The sequence below is a fragment of the Dipodomys spectabilis genome, unplaced genomic scaffold, assembly GCF_019054845.1.
Source record: "Dipodomys spectabilis isolate Male_0828 unplaced genomic scaffold, ASM1905484v1 ptg000187l, whole genome shotgun sequence".
NCBI classification, from domain to species: domain Eukaryota; kingdom Metazoa; phylum Chordata; class Mammalia; order Rodentia; family Heteromyidae; genus Dipodomys; species Dipodomys spectabilis.
In genome coordinates, this window is record NW_024870864.1 from 2334168 (window position 1) to 2353312 (window position 19145).

General features: G+C 47.2%; 1 protein-coding gene across 1 annotated transcript in view; it reads left to right on the top strand.

The window, feature by feature from the left end:
• The window catches only part of Kcnip3 (potassium voltage-gated channel interacting protein 3), a 37608-nt gene extending 32343 nt beyond the window's left edge, over nucleotides 1-5265 (top strand). The window contains exons 5-8 of the mRNA XM_042695413.1: nucleotides 1046-1153; nucleotides 1782-1886; nucleotides 2674-2736; nucleotides 3375-5265. Of these exons, the coding sequence (XP_042551347.1) occupies nucleotides 1046-1153; nucleotides 1782-1886; nucleotides 2674-2736; nucleotides 3375-3422 (324 nt within the window). The 3' untranslated portion in view covers nucleotides 3423-5265. The remainder of the gene's footprint in view (nucleotides 1-1045; nucleotides 1154-1781; nucleotides 1887-2673; nucleotides 2737-3374) is intronic.
• The last annotated feature ends 13880 nt before the right edge of the window (nucleotides 5266-19145 follow it).

The following is a 19145-nucleotide window of genomic DNA, read 5'->3' on the forward strand; positions in this document are numbered from 1 at the left end:
GTACTGGATGGTATTGAACTCAGGGCCTCGTGCTTATTAGGTAGGAGCTCTACCACTTGAGCTACACCTCCAGGCCCTGTTCCTCTTTTTTAATAGCCTCCTGTTCTTGTTTGAAGGTATTTCTAAACTCTGAATTTAATAGTTTCTGTTAAGTTTTCTTTTTCTCTCCTAGAATAACGTTTTATTCTTCCAAATTGCTTTTCTGTTTCCCTTGGTCATTTTCTCTCATGACGCAGGCTTTCTCATATCTAGAAAAATCTAATAGTTCAATAGGTACTGAGTCCTTTGTGGCTTGGCCCTGTCCCTCTACAGATGGCTACCCCTTGCTTTCAAAGTAGCCCAAGAACCTAATGGGGAAGGGAAGGCCTAACTATCAAACCTTCCGGAAGGTGTGAGAAAAACTTACTTCCTACCAATTACTATAACAAAAATTTTGTACATGGAGATCACTTGAATAGGCATAACCTATCACCTAGGTAATATATCATCTGCCACATCCCATAGGTGAGGTCAGCCCACAGATAACACTCAGGAGTTGAACACCTTTAGTTTACCTTATTAAGCTGGAAGTTTTTAAGCACCTTCAACATGCAGATGCTGGGGAACCGAGAGTAAAGTACACTATTTTAAAAGCTCTCCAAAGTATGGGGTGTGGTTGTACACACTTGTAATCCCAGTTGCTCTGGAGGTGGAGTTAGAAGGATTACTGACCAAGACCAGCCTTAGCAAAAGCACAAGACGCTATCTGAAAAACTAAAGCCAAAGGGCTGGGGCATGGCTCATGAGAGAGAGTGCCTGCCTAGCAAGCACAAGGCCCTGAATTCAAGAGCACCCCAGTTCTTCTCTGTCCACAGCAATGTAGACAATCACTCCAAGACTTCAAACACGGAAGTGCTTTACTTGAGCTCAGTCTCAGTTCCTACATGGTTCCTGCGCTCAGATATGTGGGTGCACCTGTGTGCACCCAGTGCTCACTGATACCACATCAGTGGAAATGGAACCTGGGCATTGGCTTGTCACTCTTCACCATCCCTTTCCACTGTAGGACTTCGTGGTTGGGCTCTCCATCCTGCTTCGAGGAACAGTCCATGAGAAACTCAAGTGGGCCTTCAACCTCTATGACATTAACAAGGATGGCTACATTACCAAAGAGGTACCAGGGTGGTGGGTCACTGGCTTGCCTGCCACTCCATGCCCTACCTCGTTTCCCCCTCTCTACTGTATCCCTGCCATGGCAGCTACCTGCTTAACCTTGGGGCACAGAAACCTGTGAGGACTCCTCCCCTCTAGGACTTGGGGTCCTGAACACCTGGGCAAAGGGTGGGGCCTTGGGTGCGGCCACCACCACACATCTTGGTCCAGTTCCAAAAGTTCTTGCCTATAGAGACAGCAGAAAAGCTAGGGGGTCCAGGTTTGGCCCCTCCCATGAGAAACGATAGTGTGGCCCCCTAAGGCAGGAGGTGCAACAGACCCTCACTACAGAGACCCACAGATGGGTTTTGTTTGTTTGGCCCAAAGATTTTTTTTAATCTGAAATCCTTGCTGTGGTTATAAATTTAGGAAGTTGGTAAATAACAATCTATCTCCAACTTCTCAAGGAGAGTCAGAGGATGGTGCTGGTGACACCAGAGGAGCCAGCTTGTCTCTCCTCAGATGCCATGACCCCCCCTTTGCCCTGGAATTGGCTCCTGGACCTGTGAGGCAGCCCCCTCCAATGGGCCCTCAAAGCCCAGTGTTCTGCTCAGGCTGCCCTCCTTTTCCTGTTCTGCCTTCCCGCCCAGGAGATGCTGGCCATCATGAAGTCCATCTACGACATGATGGGTCGCCACACATACCCCATCCTACGAGAAGATGCCCCTCTGGAGCACGTGGAGAGGTTTTTCCAGGTGAGTGAGCCGCATCAGTGTTGGATGAGGGGACCCCAGCAGAGGAAGGAGCACTTGCTTTGGGGGCCACCTACTCTCTTCCCATAAGGAGGGGCAACTTGGTGCCTTACCCTAGTTAGTGTTCAGAATCTGAGGAGTGACTTAAAACCCAGACCCTGTCCCACTGACCTCAAGACAGGTGGAGCTTTCCAGGCTTGTCATTTCCAGGCAGGTGATGCCCTCTTCTAGACAAGACTTTCCCACTTCCTACTGGAAACAGGTCTAGGGGATGAGTGGTATTTGGATTGCCTTTCATTGTGTCCTTGCAAGCCTGAAAGACTGGGAGCCTGAAGACTCTGGCTCTCACTTAATGGGGGCTCTAGATCTGCAGCCATTCTGTGTCTTGGTGATCATTCCATCTGCCCTGGCTACTTCTCCATGAAATGAGTGGGTCAAGCAAGCATAGAGATGAATCCTGGGAGTACAAGTCCCGATAGACCATCAGGAAAGCACTGAATGGGGCAGACTTGGAGGTCAGCTGTAGGGCAGGAGGTGGCTTTGGTAGGGAGTGGGGAGTGGAACTTTGCTTATCCAAAGTTAGTTGGACTGGAAGAAGTCCACCACCCACTCACCACAGCATCCTGAGGAAGAGGTCAGAGACCTCCCCTGGAGGTTCACCACTGGAGGTTCCAGCCCTACAGAGTCCAACCTCCGTGGGTCCACCACTAGAAGATGGTTGGTTTAACCCTGGAGGGTATACCCCTGTGAGTCCACAACGCATTTAGCTTGGGTATGGCTTGGGTTACAGAAAATGGACCGGAACCAGGATGGGGTTGTGACCATTGATGAGTTTCTGGAGACCTGTCAGAAGGTAGGTGACATCAGGAGGCTGGATGTGGAGCCCTCATAGACACCCATCTGGTCCTGCCCCTAGGAGTAAGCCAGTAGCTGTCCTAGGCTCCTCTCTATCTCCTGGGCAGGTGGGTCAGAAGAATTTCTAAGCTCTGTGTTCACTTTCCTGCAGGTTCATCTCCTCTTATTTCTTACCCACATACCCTCTGCCCATTCCTACCAGCCCATCTCTCTCACCCTCCCCTGCACAGGCATCTCCTATCCAAGAGTGAGCAGCCCCATGACCTTCCAAGGGCCATGCTGGGGCCACGGCACCCAGAACTTCCCTAGCATTGCTGCAGGCCCTTCTCCCAGATCTACCCCCTCCCTATCCTTCCTCCCTTCCCCTGCCTCACTCCCAGGTGGCCTTTCAGTTGCCCCTGGCCTAACTGGGCATGCCACTAAGAAGGTCTGGGCTTTGGGTCAGTCCTCAGGCTTAAAGACAGGCTGTGCCTTGTCAGCATGGTGACTGGGGACCAATGCTTCCACCGTCACCTCATTCCTCCAGCAAGACCCAGTCCCATACAGGAATCTGCTCAAGTAGAATGAAATTTGGGGACCAGCCTTCCCTGGCCACCAAGTATTCTAACCAGGCCTCTCCTCCCTCTCTCCACACAGGATGAAAATATCATGAGCTCCATGCAGCTGTTTGAAAATGTCATCTAGGACATGTGGGAGAGGGACACTGGGTGATGGCCAATTGCCACTCCAGCCCCAAGAAACCTCAGCCTCCATAGAAACATTTTTCTAATATATTTGCAAAAAATGAGCAGTTCGCTCCCAACACACACACACACACACACACACACACACACACACTTCCTCTGGGCTGGCAGAGGGGTGGTGGAAGACAGGAGGGCAGAGCTGCCCCCAGGCCAGTCAGACAAAGCTGCCTCTGGGGGGAAGCCCATCTGTCAGTTGCTGGATGTGACCTAGAATGATGTGGCTCAAGAGCCCAGGAGGCATGGCTTCCACTGCACAGGCCCCTCTTGTAGGAGAGTCCCTTCTCCTTTCCCCCAACACAGGGAACCAGTCCACTCCCTGCCCTCCAACCTATGCCCTCAGAAAAGCTCAATAGGGGCTCTAATTAGGAGGAAGAGATGGAGGCAGAGCCTCCTGCCCCCTGGAAGACCTGAGACCCAGTTGTTCCATAAACCTAGAGTTTAAACCTAGAGTTAAACTGGGGACTGTGCCAGGCCCCACACTATGGCAAGCATGGGGGATGAAGAGTTACCAGTCCATCCTCACTCCATCCCAGGACAAGGGTTGAGTGTCCTGGAGAATCTGTGGGAAATTGAAGTGATAGTTTGCCAGCTCCAGTCCTGGCTGCATGGAGGGCAGGGGTGGAGCTGCCCCCCTCTGCCAGCACCAGGCTATCCTCCCTAGGTCTTGGGAGGAAGTCTTGTGGCTTAGGGACTGGCAGCCAGGAGGCCATGCTGGGAGGGGCTTAAAAAGGGGCTTCCCTCTCCTCTTCGTTGCCACCTGTGTCCCTTAGCACAGTGACTTGGCCAAGCTCCCACCCTGAAGTTCTGTGAGCATCCTCACTCCAACCTGTATAAAAAGCACAAGCGCCCCAGAAGCTCAGGCCATGCCCAGAAGGGGAACCAAGAATTCGGCTTTACCAGAGCAAGACACTTCTGGCTGAGGCTTGGGTCCCGGCAGCCCTAATACGGTGGCCTTGAGGAGGAAGCTTAGGGGACCTGTACCTCAGGGCAGTGGGGTCTTGAAGGCCATTCCAGCCCAGTTCACCAACCTTCAAAAGCACAAACCAAGGCATTCTACTGGGCTAGGGTCTGCCCATGTCCACTCAGAACCAACAGTGAGGGCTGGGGGCCTGGAGCTGGGTGGCAGGTCAAGAGAACTCTGCAGAGGAGAGAGCTCCTACTCCCACCTGTCCTGGCCTTCCTGAGAAGGAGCCCTGTCCAGGCCCAGGCAGCACAGGCCTCCCCAGGAACATTCCCACATGATACATTCCATCACACAGCCCAGTCTCCACTTAGGCCTGGTTCCAGGAGTCCTAGGGCATCCACACAAGGCTGGCCCAACGAGAGCAGGATCTTCAGAGGAAAGGCAGAATGGCCAGGGCTGTGGGAGCTTTGTGACCCCCATACAGGTGGGCCTCCCTACTCAGACTTGCACTGACACCCCATCTTCAGTCTGACTAGGGGATCCTTCTCCCCAGCTGTGGAGTGCCCCAGTTTTCTATGCTTCAGGGTCTGAGGGAGAGTCTCAGGACCCCGCTCCCTCTCACCATCCTCAGCTCAGACCTTACAGCAGGGGTTGCTGTGCTTGCAAAGGGCCAAGGCCATGGGAGAAGACCACCACTTTTCCCCTGTCCCCCGCCCCCTTTGGTCTTGTGGCTACACATTCAACAGGAGGGGGTCTGTCCCCCATGCTGGGACACAGGCCAGCCGCATGTCTGCATGGCAGAAGTGTCTCCCATGGACATGGCCTGGGAGGGTGGTTCTTGTCTCAGTGCCCACCAAGTCTTCAGTCCTATATATTTTAATAAAATAAACTTGACAAAGGAGAAGGGGCTCTGGTTGGCTTTGTCTCATCTCTGAAGTGCTGCTGCTACTGGCCATAGCTCCTGCCTGGCCAGGGATGTGCTGGTGAACATGGATGCTAGCTCCCGGGGAGGAAACGCCCTGAAACCATGAAGTGCCAGCATGATGTCACTGAGCCTGAGGAGTCAGGAAGAAACAGATGTACTCAACAAGCCCTGGGGACCACTTCACAAGAAGCTTCAGCGCTGGAGTCCAAATGCAAAGCTGGTGGGCAGAGTAATTTCTTGAGGTGCCATTTGTATTTCATCCTCAGACCATTTTTCTCTCCCACTTCCAGGAAGTCAGTTCTGAGCATCCCTTGGCAGGAGAATGCAAATCATGGGCAGAAAGAAGCATAATGTAACCGAAGGCGTCATGCTTCCTGGTATTTATTTTCAAGAGTGTAAATCTAACTCAGTGCTGAGGGCTCATACAGGTAATCCTAACTACTAAAGAGACTAGGGCTCAAAGCTAGGATTGAGGTTCAAAGCTAGCCTGGACAGAATTGTGTCCGTGAGACTCTTACCTCCTCTAATAAATCAGCAGAAAGCTGGAAGTTGAGTTGTGGCTCAAGTGGAAAAGCTAAGGGACAGCACCTAGGTCTTGAGAGTTCAAGCCACAATACCAGCACATACAGAGAGTGGGGGGCGGGGGGGGGGGGGGAATCTGAGGTTTGGAGAGAAACGGCTGAGCAGTGCCACACCTGAAGATTGCTGAGCAGATCAGTGCATTGCTATATTGCTGTGGTTTGAAAACACTACACGTTGAGGTCTGATTTTCTTTTTTTGAATTTTTAATAGTATATATTAATTGCATGGAGGAGTTTCTTTGTGTGCATAAATTTTATAGTCACCCCTCGATTACACTGTCGTATCCTATTTTACATTATGCTGGTACCACGGCTTGAACTAAGAGCCTTGTGCTCTTATAGCTGCGGTAGTCTACCACTTGAGTCTTACCTTCACTTCTGGCTTGTTATTGGTTAATGGAGTCTCAGATTTTTCTGCCTGGGTTGGCTTCAAACCACAATCCTCAAATCTCAGATCTCTGAGTAGCTAGGATGATAGACATGAGCCACCAATACCCAGCCTGGAGGTGGTGTAAATAGATGGGGGTAGGGGTAGATAAGGGTGAAGCAGACAACTGAAAGAAGTGAAGAAAAAAAGAACTAATGCCACCTTTAAACAGAGCACAGACGAGAAAGGACTCAATTCTGCCTGAGGAATGGACACTTGAAGATGGTGGGTAGGTGGCTGGTTATGGCTGAGAATTCTACTTGAGCAGAGACATGGGGCTGGAAAGATAGTAGGTGTGCATAACATCTTGCAAGCAAGAGGAGAACAGAAGAGAGATGCAACAATCCTAGGAGGGCCCTGGGCTGGCCTCAAGTACGCAGGCACATTTACTCCTGCAACAGTCATTGAGTGGAAGGGCTCAGTCTGCAGGAATTCAAACTTAAGCTCACCACGCACCAGTTGCATGACCCTGCCCATGTCTCACAATTACTGTGTTTCCTCACTTGCACGACAGCAGAGAAAGCCTGCACAATTAAGCCAGGCTTAAATAAGCACAAGGATGTTTCCATGTTTGTCCATGTTTTCATGGGACCAAGAAACCATCTTGTGTCCTGGTATAGGGGAGTGGCCATTCCTTCAAGTGCTATTTCCCTGAAACTTGGCTGCTTTGTGTCTCTGCCTCTCTGTAGTATGCTGGGTCTTCCTGCCACACAGGTTCCTTTTTTTGTCTCTTAAAGTCACACCCCCAAGAAGATTTGATTGGTCTGAAGACTGTCCTTCCTGCTGAGTGTGGCTCTCTCCCTACCACACTCTTGCCAGCCCATGGACTGGCTGCCCTCAGGTCAAGGGTCAAGGCTAGTCCAATCATCTGAGTGCTGAGATGATGCTCCGCTCCATCCATTTACTAACATAGAGTATGCTGTCTCAGAGTGAGAGCTGCCCAGAATGGGTGGGGCCATTGAAAGAGACCTCCTCCTTCACTCCATCCTGCCTTGGGGATAGAGAAGAAACTATGTCCCCTAATGCAAATTTCTGGTATCTCCTTAACACAAGTCATGCTTCTGAAAGCCCTGTGACTTGTAGGACATAGAAGTTCATTCCATTCTTGAACTTTCTGTGTCATTTCAAGCATGTCACTGAGCCTCTGTAGATAATAATCAGGGGAGGGGGAATCTTCTGATAGAACTGCATTCCACATACATATTTACTAGTTTCTTAATAGATGTCACTATCCTTTCCTGTCTACTGGAGTGTTCATGTTTATTTTTCTTTTTGTGGAAAAGTAATACAAACTAATCATGAGCCATCAGAGAAAGGACAGACATCTATGGTGGTAACTCCAAGGCCCATATGAGGACCAGCCAGCTAAGAGGGGGGCACCTATTTTAGTCAAGCCTCTGAAGCTGATTTACCATCGCACCCTCATGCATGGCCAGCCAGCCACAGACAGGAAAGAGGGTGCAGTCTAAGTGCTAAGCATTTCTCCTTCACCCTACAACTGAGATAGCTGAGACACCTGGGAGGCACTCAAAATGGGCATATAACAATTAGATGATGGGATGGCCCCCCACAACGATCATACTTGCTTTGTGCTTTTACAACAAAGCCGAACCAGGACATCAATGGAGACCAAGAACTCATATGCAGCCCCAGAGTTAAAAATACAACAGCTTCAAACACAACCCTCTAACAGATGAAACCTGTCTGTCTCCTGAAAACTTGCCTTATCCTAGTAGCCAAAGCTGACCAGGGGGTTGCCTACATATACCTAAGCTCAGATACTGACTAGCCATGCCTTGCAAATCTGAATTCTTTATGTGCATGTAAGGCCTGGATGGAAACCCTTATGGGAACACTTCCTATGTTAGCTGTTCTTTTTTCATCGATTCAGAGGGCCATTGGTGTAACTTGACTTGTTTGGAACTTTGGTCTTGCTCAAGCAAATATCTCAATAAAAGCCTTGCCTGTATTCCTCAGGTCTTATACTTGTGGTTTCCAGATACAAGAACTTGGCTCCAGTAACAAAAATGGCCTCCTAAGGAGGTGTCTTGTTACCGTGGTAGCACAGAAAAGTGAGGTCCCATTCCTTCCCCCGGGGTGCAGCTTCCCAGAGAAATGGACAGTTTGCCATTTAGAGGATCCCCGGCTGGATTTAACTAGAATTGCCATTTGCCTGTGGTTCCAGATGCAGTGCCCTTACCACCAGGGGACGCCTGCTTCATACTCCAGCCTCCTCTCCTTTTCTGCCTTGGGGGGGTCCCAAGGGATACTGCATGGAAAAGAAGCTATTTGTTCATTTCCTTCATAATCCCAAAGATACTTTCATATTCTGTCTCATTCACCACATGATTTTTTTAAATAAAAAAGCACTAGAGTAACAGTTGCACTAGTGTATCCAGAGTACATAAATCAAGCTGAGTGCCCAGAGAGAGACACAATGTCTGTGTCCCCTCATTTTAGGATACACATAACTCCTCAAACACGAGCACCTTAATCTTGATGAAAACTCCACTTATATCCTGCATAAGAAACCCTCCATTGGCTCCAGACAGCAGGAAGGAGACAGTGATCTGTTGGGACCTGGGGGAAGGAAGTATCCTGGCGTGGGCTTCTAAGAGCTGAGGGGGTGGTTCTCACACCTTTCCCCATGGAGATCTCTATGCAATCTCAAGGCTGCCCTGTCTGGTCTTTGCTCATGGACCTGAAGCCCTCAGGAACATCAGCCCATCCACAGCTGTGGGACCTTGGAAACTCTAACTCCAGAGCTATCTGCTCTTCCTGAGTACCTAACCCTTCATGTCTGCTCCAAATGGGTTTTTGCCTCCTTCACTCCAGCCACACACACTACTGTAATCCTTTTTTTGCACTTTCAGATTTCAGGTCCCAGGAATAAACTAAGGCTAGTACCATCTTGCATTTATCAGACTCCCTCTGTGTATCAAGCCCAGTGTACATCATGAGACCACTGTCAGTAAGCCACAATCTCTGTAGAAAGGAAACTCAAGTCTTGGAGTCATAAGAAGGCAGTGAGAGAGGTCCAAGGCAATGATTCAGACCATGAGAGACATTACCTAGGGCACATCAAACTTGTAGGGATGGTGTCAGAGAACTCTGACTTCCTATAGAACTGTGAATAAAGCAAGAGTAAATCAAATGGAAGTCAGGGACTGTGGCATCTCTCAATGTAGGAGTTACTCAAGATGTTTGTTTAACACATACCCAGGGAGCATCTTCTTGATTGTTTTGCTTCCCATAGAGGATATATTGCACACAGGGGCAGGGCTACAGAGTCAATATAGCTTTGTGACCACTGCTGAGCACCTCCATGGTCCAAGTGTTAACATTTTAGATGGGCTTCTTGGTCTTTACTTGGTCTGAATCAATCTCCTCTGTCTCAGACAAGTCCCTATGACCTTGGATACTGTTACCAACCCAAAGCAGGTACAGAGCCCTCTTCCCCAGCTCTAATCCACTGGCCTGAACTAAACCTCTTCAGATTAGGGGAGCACCAAAGTCCAACTATCTTTAACAAGAAAGCCACTGGGTAAACAGGCACCCACTTCACCTGAACTTTGTCCCAAGTGACAGGGCTGTAAAGGGAACTTTGCTTGCCTTCAAAGGGAGTGCCACATGGTTCAGAGATTGGAAAGGACAGTAGGACTAGGGGGTGCGTGGCACCTAGGCAACACAGGGAAGGGTGACAGTAAGCTCAGCAGATCCAGTGTGGCCAGGAGTAACTCAGTGCCTGAGTAGGCCCAAAGAAGGAGGCAGCTCCCCTATCTTACCCCACCCTGCCCAGAGACAAACTGTACTGGGCAAAGGGGAAGGTTCAAGCCTACCTAGTCCTTGGTCAGCACTGAGAGATCCCAGAGAAGAGGCAGTGTGCTAAGAGTGAGTCTGACAGGAAGATCCTCAATTGGCCCTGGAAAGGAGTCACTCTCTGGGCAGCTCCTAAGTGCAGCCCTCTCTTGGGTAGTTGATAGCACTGATACACAAACCCTTTTGAGTAACCCACTGACCTGCCAGTGGGTGTGAGGGCTTAGAAACAGGCACCTGAGCAAGTGCTAGGCAGCTTTATGGGCATCTACTCCAGTGAGAACCCAGCTTCCCTGTCATCTACAACTGCCTCTGCTTCCACATTTTGATCTGTGTCCAGGCCCACTCTGTTCAGCCCTCTTGACCAACTTTGAACATTACAGAACTTTCCTGTGATGCAGATTCCCTCTGGAGAAAGTCCTTAGGAGCTTCTCTTTCACCTATGTTCTCTGAGCACAATGAGGAAGGTCAACTAATTGAACACCAATCCTCTGCCTCCACAGTATCCTCCTCTTCCTGACAGTAACCCCACCCCCAACCCCAACATGTCCAAGAATTTCCATCTGCTTTCCACATATAAAGTCTATGAATCTGCCCTAACCACCAAGGGAGAGGAGCAAGGCCAGGGCTAAGCTAATTGGTACATTATCTTTCTTGGATGATCATGATTGGTTAAGAGATGGCACATGTCTTCCTGGGCCAATGAGGCTCAAGAAGCCCTTAGCTGAGAATCTGAGAAGACAAACTCTCTCTAAAGCTAATCCTAGAGTTGCTGCTGTTATTTGGATACTCCAAGGAGCCCTGGGATGGGAGTCAGAGTAGAAGATGTCCTCGGTTGGGGGATGAAGAGTGACAAAGCAAGAAGGGGTGGGACATGGATCCTTGAGGTAAAAAGCAAACCATACCTTAAGGGATTCCATTTTAGTCTCTGGACTTTTCACTTGTAAGAACTCCCCTAATTAAGTCATCCCCCATTTAAGCCAGTTAGAACTGGATGTTCAGCACTTTTTAGCTGGAAATGTCTCAACTGCTATTGTCAAGGTCAGTATGTTTTCCAGGCTGCAGAGGACCCTAGGGAAGGGGGCAGAGCAACATGCTCAGTGTTGTCATCCTGCTAGGCTATGAACATCTTGCAATCAGGAGGCATGGTCTTCACACTGAGATCCTCAGGACTGTCCTCAGCCGCTGTGTGGCTGGCATACATGGAGGAGGGGAGAGGCAGATAAATACTGACCTGAAGGTTAGAGGAAGGAAAGCCACTGCAGAGTCCAAGGTTAAGCAGGGTTCCCAAGGCAAAGCTAGGCCACAGAGCCCTGAATCTGCCAGGCCATAGGACCAGCTCTCGGGCTGCCCTGGGCAAAGTCTCTTTAAAACATCTCCAGTTGACTGCTGCATCACAGGGTGTTTCAGCCTGAGCAGCTATTCCAACACACACACTCCCACCCCCAGCCCAGCCCAGCCCTCCTCCCTCCAAGTCCCTCTCCAAATTCTTTTTTTTTTTTTGGGGGGGGTCCGGTCGTGGGGCCTGAACTCTGAGCCTGGGCACTGTCCCTCAGCAATTCAGCTCAAGGCTAGCACTCTACCACTTGAGACACAGCGCCACTTCCGGCTTTTTTCTTTTTTCTTATGTGGTGCTGAGGAATCGAACCCAGGGCCTCATGCATGCAAGGCAAGCGCTCTACCACTGAGCCACCTTCCCAGCCCCATTCCCTCTCCAAATTCTTTTGCCTGCTTCCCAACTCAGAAGCACAGTACTCAAAGCCAGACAGCACTTTTTCCTAGTTTTGAAAAGTCACCAAATACAGTAAAACATTGAGAAACTAAAAATAAAGCTCCAAATGGCAGGCCATCACTTGTTCCTGACAGCCAACAGATTGTTGAAATCCTTGGGTTCCTTGCCTTGTTGACAAACTTTCCCAGCCCCAGGAGAAGTTTCTGCTGCACAGAGCAAATGGGGCCCACAAGGAGCGGTGTTGGTCTGGGGTTTGTTCCCTTGCTCATCCTCTTGCTCCTGTGTATGTGGGAAAAGCGACAAGACACTGCTGTGAGAGGGCAGGAGCTCCCATCATCTCAAGCTTTGCCTGTGCCCATTGCTTCATTTATTCACTCAATCATTCATTCATTTGACAAAAAGCACCATGCCAGGAAATGGGACTAAAACAGAATAGTTACACTTTTCTTCTTTGGTGGAATCTATCATTTCTTGGAAATATTAATCAAGAATCCATTAATCAAGTACACTTACACCCAACATAATGACCATAATGGTGAAGTCCGTGGTTCCATGGGAGCTGCAGACAGTGTTGGGCAACATTTATTCCAAGCAGAATGAGCCAGGTAAAGTGTTGCAAGGGAAGGACACTGCCCAGGGCCTGGGGCTGTTCAAGTGGGGTCCAAATGCCAATGAAATGGGAGCTATTAGCAGGATAGAACAGCATATGGAGGAAAGACTCTCAGAGATTTTGGCCTAAGTCTGAAAGTAGAAGGAAGATTGTGACAAGTTCCCTTTGTTTATTTCCTGTTGTTGTAACAGGATATTTGAGACTGGAAGTTCATTTATGCTCATGGTTTCAGAGGCTGTTAAGTCCAAGATTGGGCAGCCCTGTTTTATGATGGTCTGGTGCCTCTTCATAACATGGCAGAAGCCAGAAGAACAAGCAGACATGTGAGGAAGAGAGACAAACAAAAGGGGCACAGCTCACTCTGTGGAAACTAATCAAGCCCTGTGAAGCCTACATCAATCTTTCCTAATGACCTAGTCACTTATTAAACATACTACCTCTCAAGAGTGCCACAACAGCAATAACGTTTCAACGTAAAATTCAGAGGAGGCAAATAGCATTTCAACCATCAACACAAGTGCTATATCCAAATGATGTTTAGAAAAATCTCCCTTTGACCAAAAAAATGGACTGGAGTTGACCAAAATGGATTCAAGGAAGCTGTTTAACCCCAACCTTTACCCAACTCTAACCAGGGTTAAATGTTATTACATCATTACAGTGTTAGAGGTCAACTATGCTCACCTAGATAGTTCTTACTCAAGGCCTCCCATAAGGTTGCAATGAAACAATTACAGATCATAGTACTTATGGCCAATAGGCATGCAGTATGGAACCTCTGTACAGCACCAAGAGGAAATCGTCATAGTCCAGACTTCTAGGATTTGGAAGCCAGTCATTCTCTCTTTCCTGTAGAAAGTTGTTCTTTTTGGAGAAATAGTGACCTGTTCTTGGGCTTTGGTAGAAACAGAACCTCTAATCATGGGATCTTAATTGACTCCCTAAACAATCTGAGGTGTTGTCAGATCTGCCTCATTATGAAGTTGGATGTAAGTAGCAGTGATCTATCACCAAATTAAAGTGATAGATAAGACATAAATCTCCAGCAGGGGTAGAAGGTACAGCCACATTGCAGGAGCAAATATCTTGGATTCCTCTGAAACCAAATCCAGTTATACTGCTTTTTCTCCCTCAACCCATGCCTATTGCTTCATGCTGTGCTCTTTAGGGTAAGTTTACTGAGGAGGGAAAAACTAGTGCCATTTACAGGTGGATCTGTGTGATACACTGATACCACCCAAAAGTTGTCAGCTGCAGTGTGATGCCTGCAGTACAATGACCCCAGAGGTCAGTAGGCAGAATTCCCAGGAGATAGAACTCTGAGAGTGTATTTGGCTTTCTGGAGTGAGAAATAGTCAAAAGTTGGAATCTACATTAATTTGTGCACAGTTACTATTGGTTCTTCTGGATGGATAAAGAGTGGAAGGTAACAGGAATGGGTGATTGGTTACAAAAAAAATCTGGAGAGGCTGGAAAGGTGGCTCAGTGGTAGAGCGCTTGCCTTGCATGCATGAGGCCTTGGGTTCGATTCCCCAGCACCACATAAGCAAAAAGAAAAAAAGCCGGAAGTGGCGCTGTGGCTCAAGTGGTAGAGCGCTAGCCTTGAGCTAAAGAGCTGAGGGACAGTGCCCAGGCCCAAAGTTCAGGCCCCACAACCAGACCCCCCCAAAAAAAAATCTGGAGAAGAGATATATGAGTGGTCCTTTCAGAATGGGCAGATTGTAAATAGATACAGCTAGACACCACTGGCTCATGCCTATAATCCTAATTATGCAGGAGGCTGAGATATGAGGATCATGGTTCAAAGGCATCCCAAGCAGAAAAGTCCATGAGTCTCTTATCTCCAATTAACCATCAAAAAGCTGGAAGTAGAGGTATGATTCAAGTTTCTTTTTCTTTTTGTTTTTTCGGTTGTGGGGCCTGAACTCTGGGCCTGGGCACTGTCCCTCAGCTCTTCAGCTTAAGGCTAGCACTCTACCACTTGAGCCACAGCACCACTTCCAGCTTTTTCTGCTTATTTGGTGCTGAGGAATCCAACCCAGGGCTTCATGCTTGCAAGGCAAGCACTCTACCACTGAGCCACCTTACCAGCCCAGGATTCAAAGATTAAAGCACTAGCCTTGAGCAAAAAAAGCTAAGAAATAATGTCCAGGCCCTGAGTTCAAGCCCAAATATCAGCACAAAAAGAAGAGAGAGAAAGAGTATATGTAAATGTCTGTCAACATTCATCCACTGTAAAGGAGACACTGGGTATCAAGTGGGTAAAATGTCATACTGTCTAGATTCCAGTCATCCCTTCAGCCCTGCTGGTGCTTGCTCAAGGTCCACGACCAACTGCCTCTAGTTTCAGGAATGGGGGCTTTGCATGGTCTCAACAATGTGAACTTCCCTTTCCCAATGATGACACTACTACCAAGTCCCTAATGCCAAGTCTCTAACGCAGCACCATCATGGGGACTAACCAGCCACCTGGAGGCAGGTTAGAAGTGCTGGACCTCCTCCATCATGGAGGGGGCTGATACTACCCTTCTAGGACACATATTATAGATATGGATATGCATTTCCCACCAACATCATCTATAGTTTCATTAACCAGCTAGGCTTTACTGCACAGAGGATGCTTGTCTTACCACCTGTCCCATCATCTGGAGATATCTGACCAACTAAACGTTGAAATACATCATTGAAGATTTAGTTATGATAGTAGCCTCAAGACCAACATTATTGAGTGCCAGCTTCCTCACAGTTAGAATACATGCATCCAGGGATGAAGAGGTGAAATTGGAGTATCTTTCCTATTGCCTCTAATGACTCACACATACAATTCTTACTTCCTGTCCTGATCACTCTGGTTTGGAGATATTTCTACTCAAAGACAGCATGTTTCTACTAGGGGACAGTCATGGTACCACTGAGTTGGAAGTCATATTGCCTCCTGGCCACTTAGGGCTTCTGATGCCACTGAACCAATAGGTAAAAATAGAAGTTCGTCTACTGGTTGAAATGATTGGCCCTAGTTGCCATGGATAATTTGGTTCCTGAGGGAAACATGGTTGCTATAATAGAAGCAAGGATGATGGTGTCTGAACTAGTTCAGCTACTTGAGAGGGAGAGTTAGGAAGATCCTACATTAACCAAGACCCTATCTCAACAACAACAAAAAAAAGCTGGAATGGTGATTCACATCTGTTGTTTCAGCTATATCAGGAAAATACTTAGGAGGGTTATGGGGTAGACTGGCTCTAAGCAAAAAGTGAGACCCTATCCCAAAATAGCCAGAGCAAAAAGAGATAGAATAATGGCTCAAACGGTACACACCTGCCTAGCAAGCACAAGGTCCTGTGTTCAAACCCCATTTATTTTTTAAAGAAGAATGATGGGCTGGGAAGGTGGCTCAGTGGTAGAGTGCTTGCCTTGCATGCCTGAGGCCCTGGGTTCGATTCCTCAGCACCACATAAGAAAAAAGCCGGAAGTGTCACTGTGGCTCAAGTGATAGAGTGCTAGCCTGCGCCCAGGCCCAGAGTTCAGGCTCCATGACCGGACCAAAAAAATAAATAAATAAAATAAATAAAAAAGAATGATGTCTGGAACTTAAGACCTTCCATTCTTTGGTACCTAAGGAGGTGCCCAATAGTAATAGTAAAGGCTAATGAAAAGCTACAGCTACCCAAAAAAAGGCAAGATGATTGACCACTTAACCTATGAGAAACGAAAGTTTTTGTCACTCCTTTAGGTAAGAATTCCAAGCAGTTGGTGTTCTCCTAGATGACAGGGGAAATATAAAATGTATAAGGAAGTCATTAGCATCAATGATAGACTCATGTTTAATTATAGAAATGAGGGCCGCTGTAACTGCACATTTTCAATTTGATTGTTTCACATGCATGTTTATTTAGCTATGTTTCTTCCTTCGCTTTTCCATTCTCATTTTATGTGCAAGTTGTTAAGAGTTAACTTTGTATTTTAGGCAACAGAATATTCAGGATGACTGAGGATATCATGGAAGAAGCAACTCTTGACTTCGTTTCTCCAATGACATGCTCTTAACACAGATTACTTCTGACATCAGATGTGTGGGGGTATCTTCCCACATCAAACAAGCAAACAATTCTGCAGCAGAGGACAGCAATAGGGCGTGACATTTCAGTTCTGACACTATCAGCCTGAAGATAGCATCAAAACCCACAGATGAGGGCTCAGTCCCCAAGGTAGTAGTCCTAACTTCTGACTCTAATCACAAGCCCCAGATGATTTTTACTCATGCTTGTGACTAATCAACTAAACATGGAGATTCCCATACCTCCTACATCTCCTCGGGTTGCATTAGTTTTACTTGTGGCTCACAGAATTCAGAGAAACACTTACTATTTTATGGCTTATTATAAAAATTATTTCAGAGGATACCGATAAAGATGTGCACAAGGAAAAGGAGCTTCCCTTATTAGGACTGTGCTGGCACAGACTGAAGCCGAGCCAGAGCCAAAGGAGGAGGCCTGGAGGAATGAGAATCTGAACCAAGATTTAGCAGACAGCTTGTCCTGATGGTTCCATGGGAAATAAGCAAGTCTACAATTACTTATGAAGCACAGGATGGAAATTTCCTTAGGCCTTGTCTTGGGTAACTAAGGGAACAGGGGTAAATTTATACAAGTCTTATGGCCCTCAGAAAGAGGGGGTTCTTTCTTAGAAGTGTTTCCTGAAGCATGACCAATGGAGGATTTATTAACCTTCACTCTTTCTAGAAGCAGAGTTAAAGTAAACTTCAATATTGCCAATAACCAGGAAAGCTATGATTAAATCATATTGTAGATGTACGTTTAACCTTGCTCATTTTTACTTTATTTTGCCAGTCCTGGGGCTTGAACTCAGGGGGTAGGCACTGTCCATGAGCCTCTTTATGCTCAAGGCTAGTGCTCTACCACTTGAGCCACAGTGCCATTTCCAGCTTTTCTGGGTAGTTTATTGGAGATAAGAGTCTCATAGGGTGTTTCTGCCCAGGCTTGCTTTGAACCATGATCCTCAAATCTCAACCTCCTCAGTAGCTAGGATTACAGGCGTGAGCCACCAGCACCTGGCTACTTTTACTTTTTATTATTTATTTGGGTGACACTGAGGTTTGAACTCAGGGCCTTGAATTCACTAGGTAAGGGCTCTAACACTTGATCTATAGTTATATCTCTTTCTGTTTTAGCTATTTTTCAGATAGGGATTTGTACTTTTTTGCTCATACTTCCATGTAGCTGGACTTCTTTACAGACATGATTTACTACTATATTTGGCTTGTTTGTTGAGATGTGCTCTTGCTACTTTTTTTTGTCCAGGCTGGCTTTGAACCGAGATCCTCTTGATCTCCACCTCTTAAATAGCTTAGATTGCAGGTGAATCACTGTGCCCAGCTCAATTTAACATTTAAAAAAACAACAACTAGCCGGGCACTGGTAGCTCACACCTGTAATCCTAGCTACTCAGGAGGCTATGATCTGAGGACCAGGACCAGCAAAAAAAGAAAGAAAGAAGAAAAGTAAAGAAAAACAAACCTAGCCATTGCTGTGATAGCACATGATTGAAGTCTAACACACAGGAGGTAGAGGCAAGAAGAGCCCAAGTTGAGAATCTACATAATAAGATTCTGTCTCAAAAAAAAAACAACAACAAGGCCTGGAGAATGGTTTTAATTTTTTTATATTAGCTTTAAGGAGTTGTACAAAGGGATTTCAATTCAATAAGACAGATTTTTTGGGGGGGGCTCCAGTAGTGGGGTCTGAACTCCAGTAGTGGGGCCTGAACTCAGGGCCTGGGTGCTGTCCCTCAGCTCTTCAGCTCAAGTCTAGCGCTCTACAACTTGAGCCACAGAGCCACTTCCAGCTTTTTTCTTTTTGTTACATGGTGCTGGGGAATCGAACCCAGGGCCTCATGCATGCAAGGGAAGCGCTTTACCACTGAGCCACCTTCCCAGCCCTCAACAAGACAGATTATGAGTACAGTGCATCTTGATCAATGGCACTCCTTCCATTATTCCCCCCCCCCATTCCCAATCCTATCTATACCCTCAAACTAATGGTTTTAAAAGTGATTGTACTATTTTATAAACACATTAGCAATTTATGAGACTGACAGTCCCTCTGCATCCTTGCCAACACTTGACAAAATCAGTCACTTTTGGCCATTCTAGTAGGTGTTCAGTAATGTCACACTATGGTTTTAATTTTCATTTCCATGACAATGTTGTTGACCATATTTTCTGTGTCTTATTTGGTAAAGTAGCTGTTCAAATCTTTTGTCCAACAATCTATTCACTTGGATGGATTGATTTTATCTATTGGCTTCCAAGAGTTCTTTATGTATTCTGGATTCAAGTCTTTTATCCAATATATGCTTGGCAAATCATTTCTTTCCAGGCTGAAGTTTGTATTTTCACAACACCTTTAGGACCTATGACTTGGTAAAAGGTTTGAGATTCTCTCTCACAAGTGGTCTAAGCCAACCTCCTAAGTTCCATTTAGATCTCTATGCTGACTTCTTGAAGTCAGATTGGAATCTCAAGCTCCTGACCCCTGACTCTATCAACCACCTGCCAGTGCCCTTTGTGTCCCAAAGGCTCATTTCGTGCAGTCTATCCAACTCTGAGTTCACCACCCTCTCCACAGGCCTGCTGCCCCTCCTGAATGG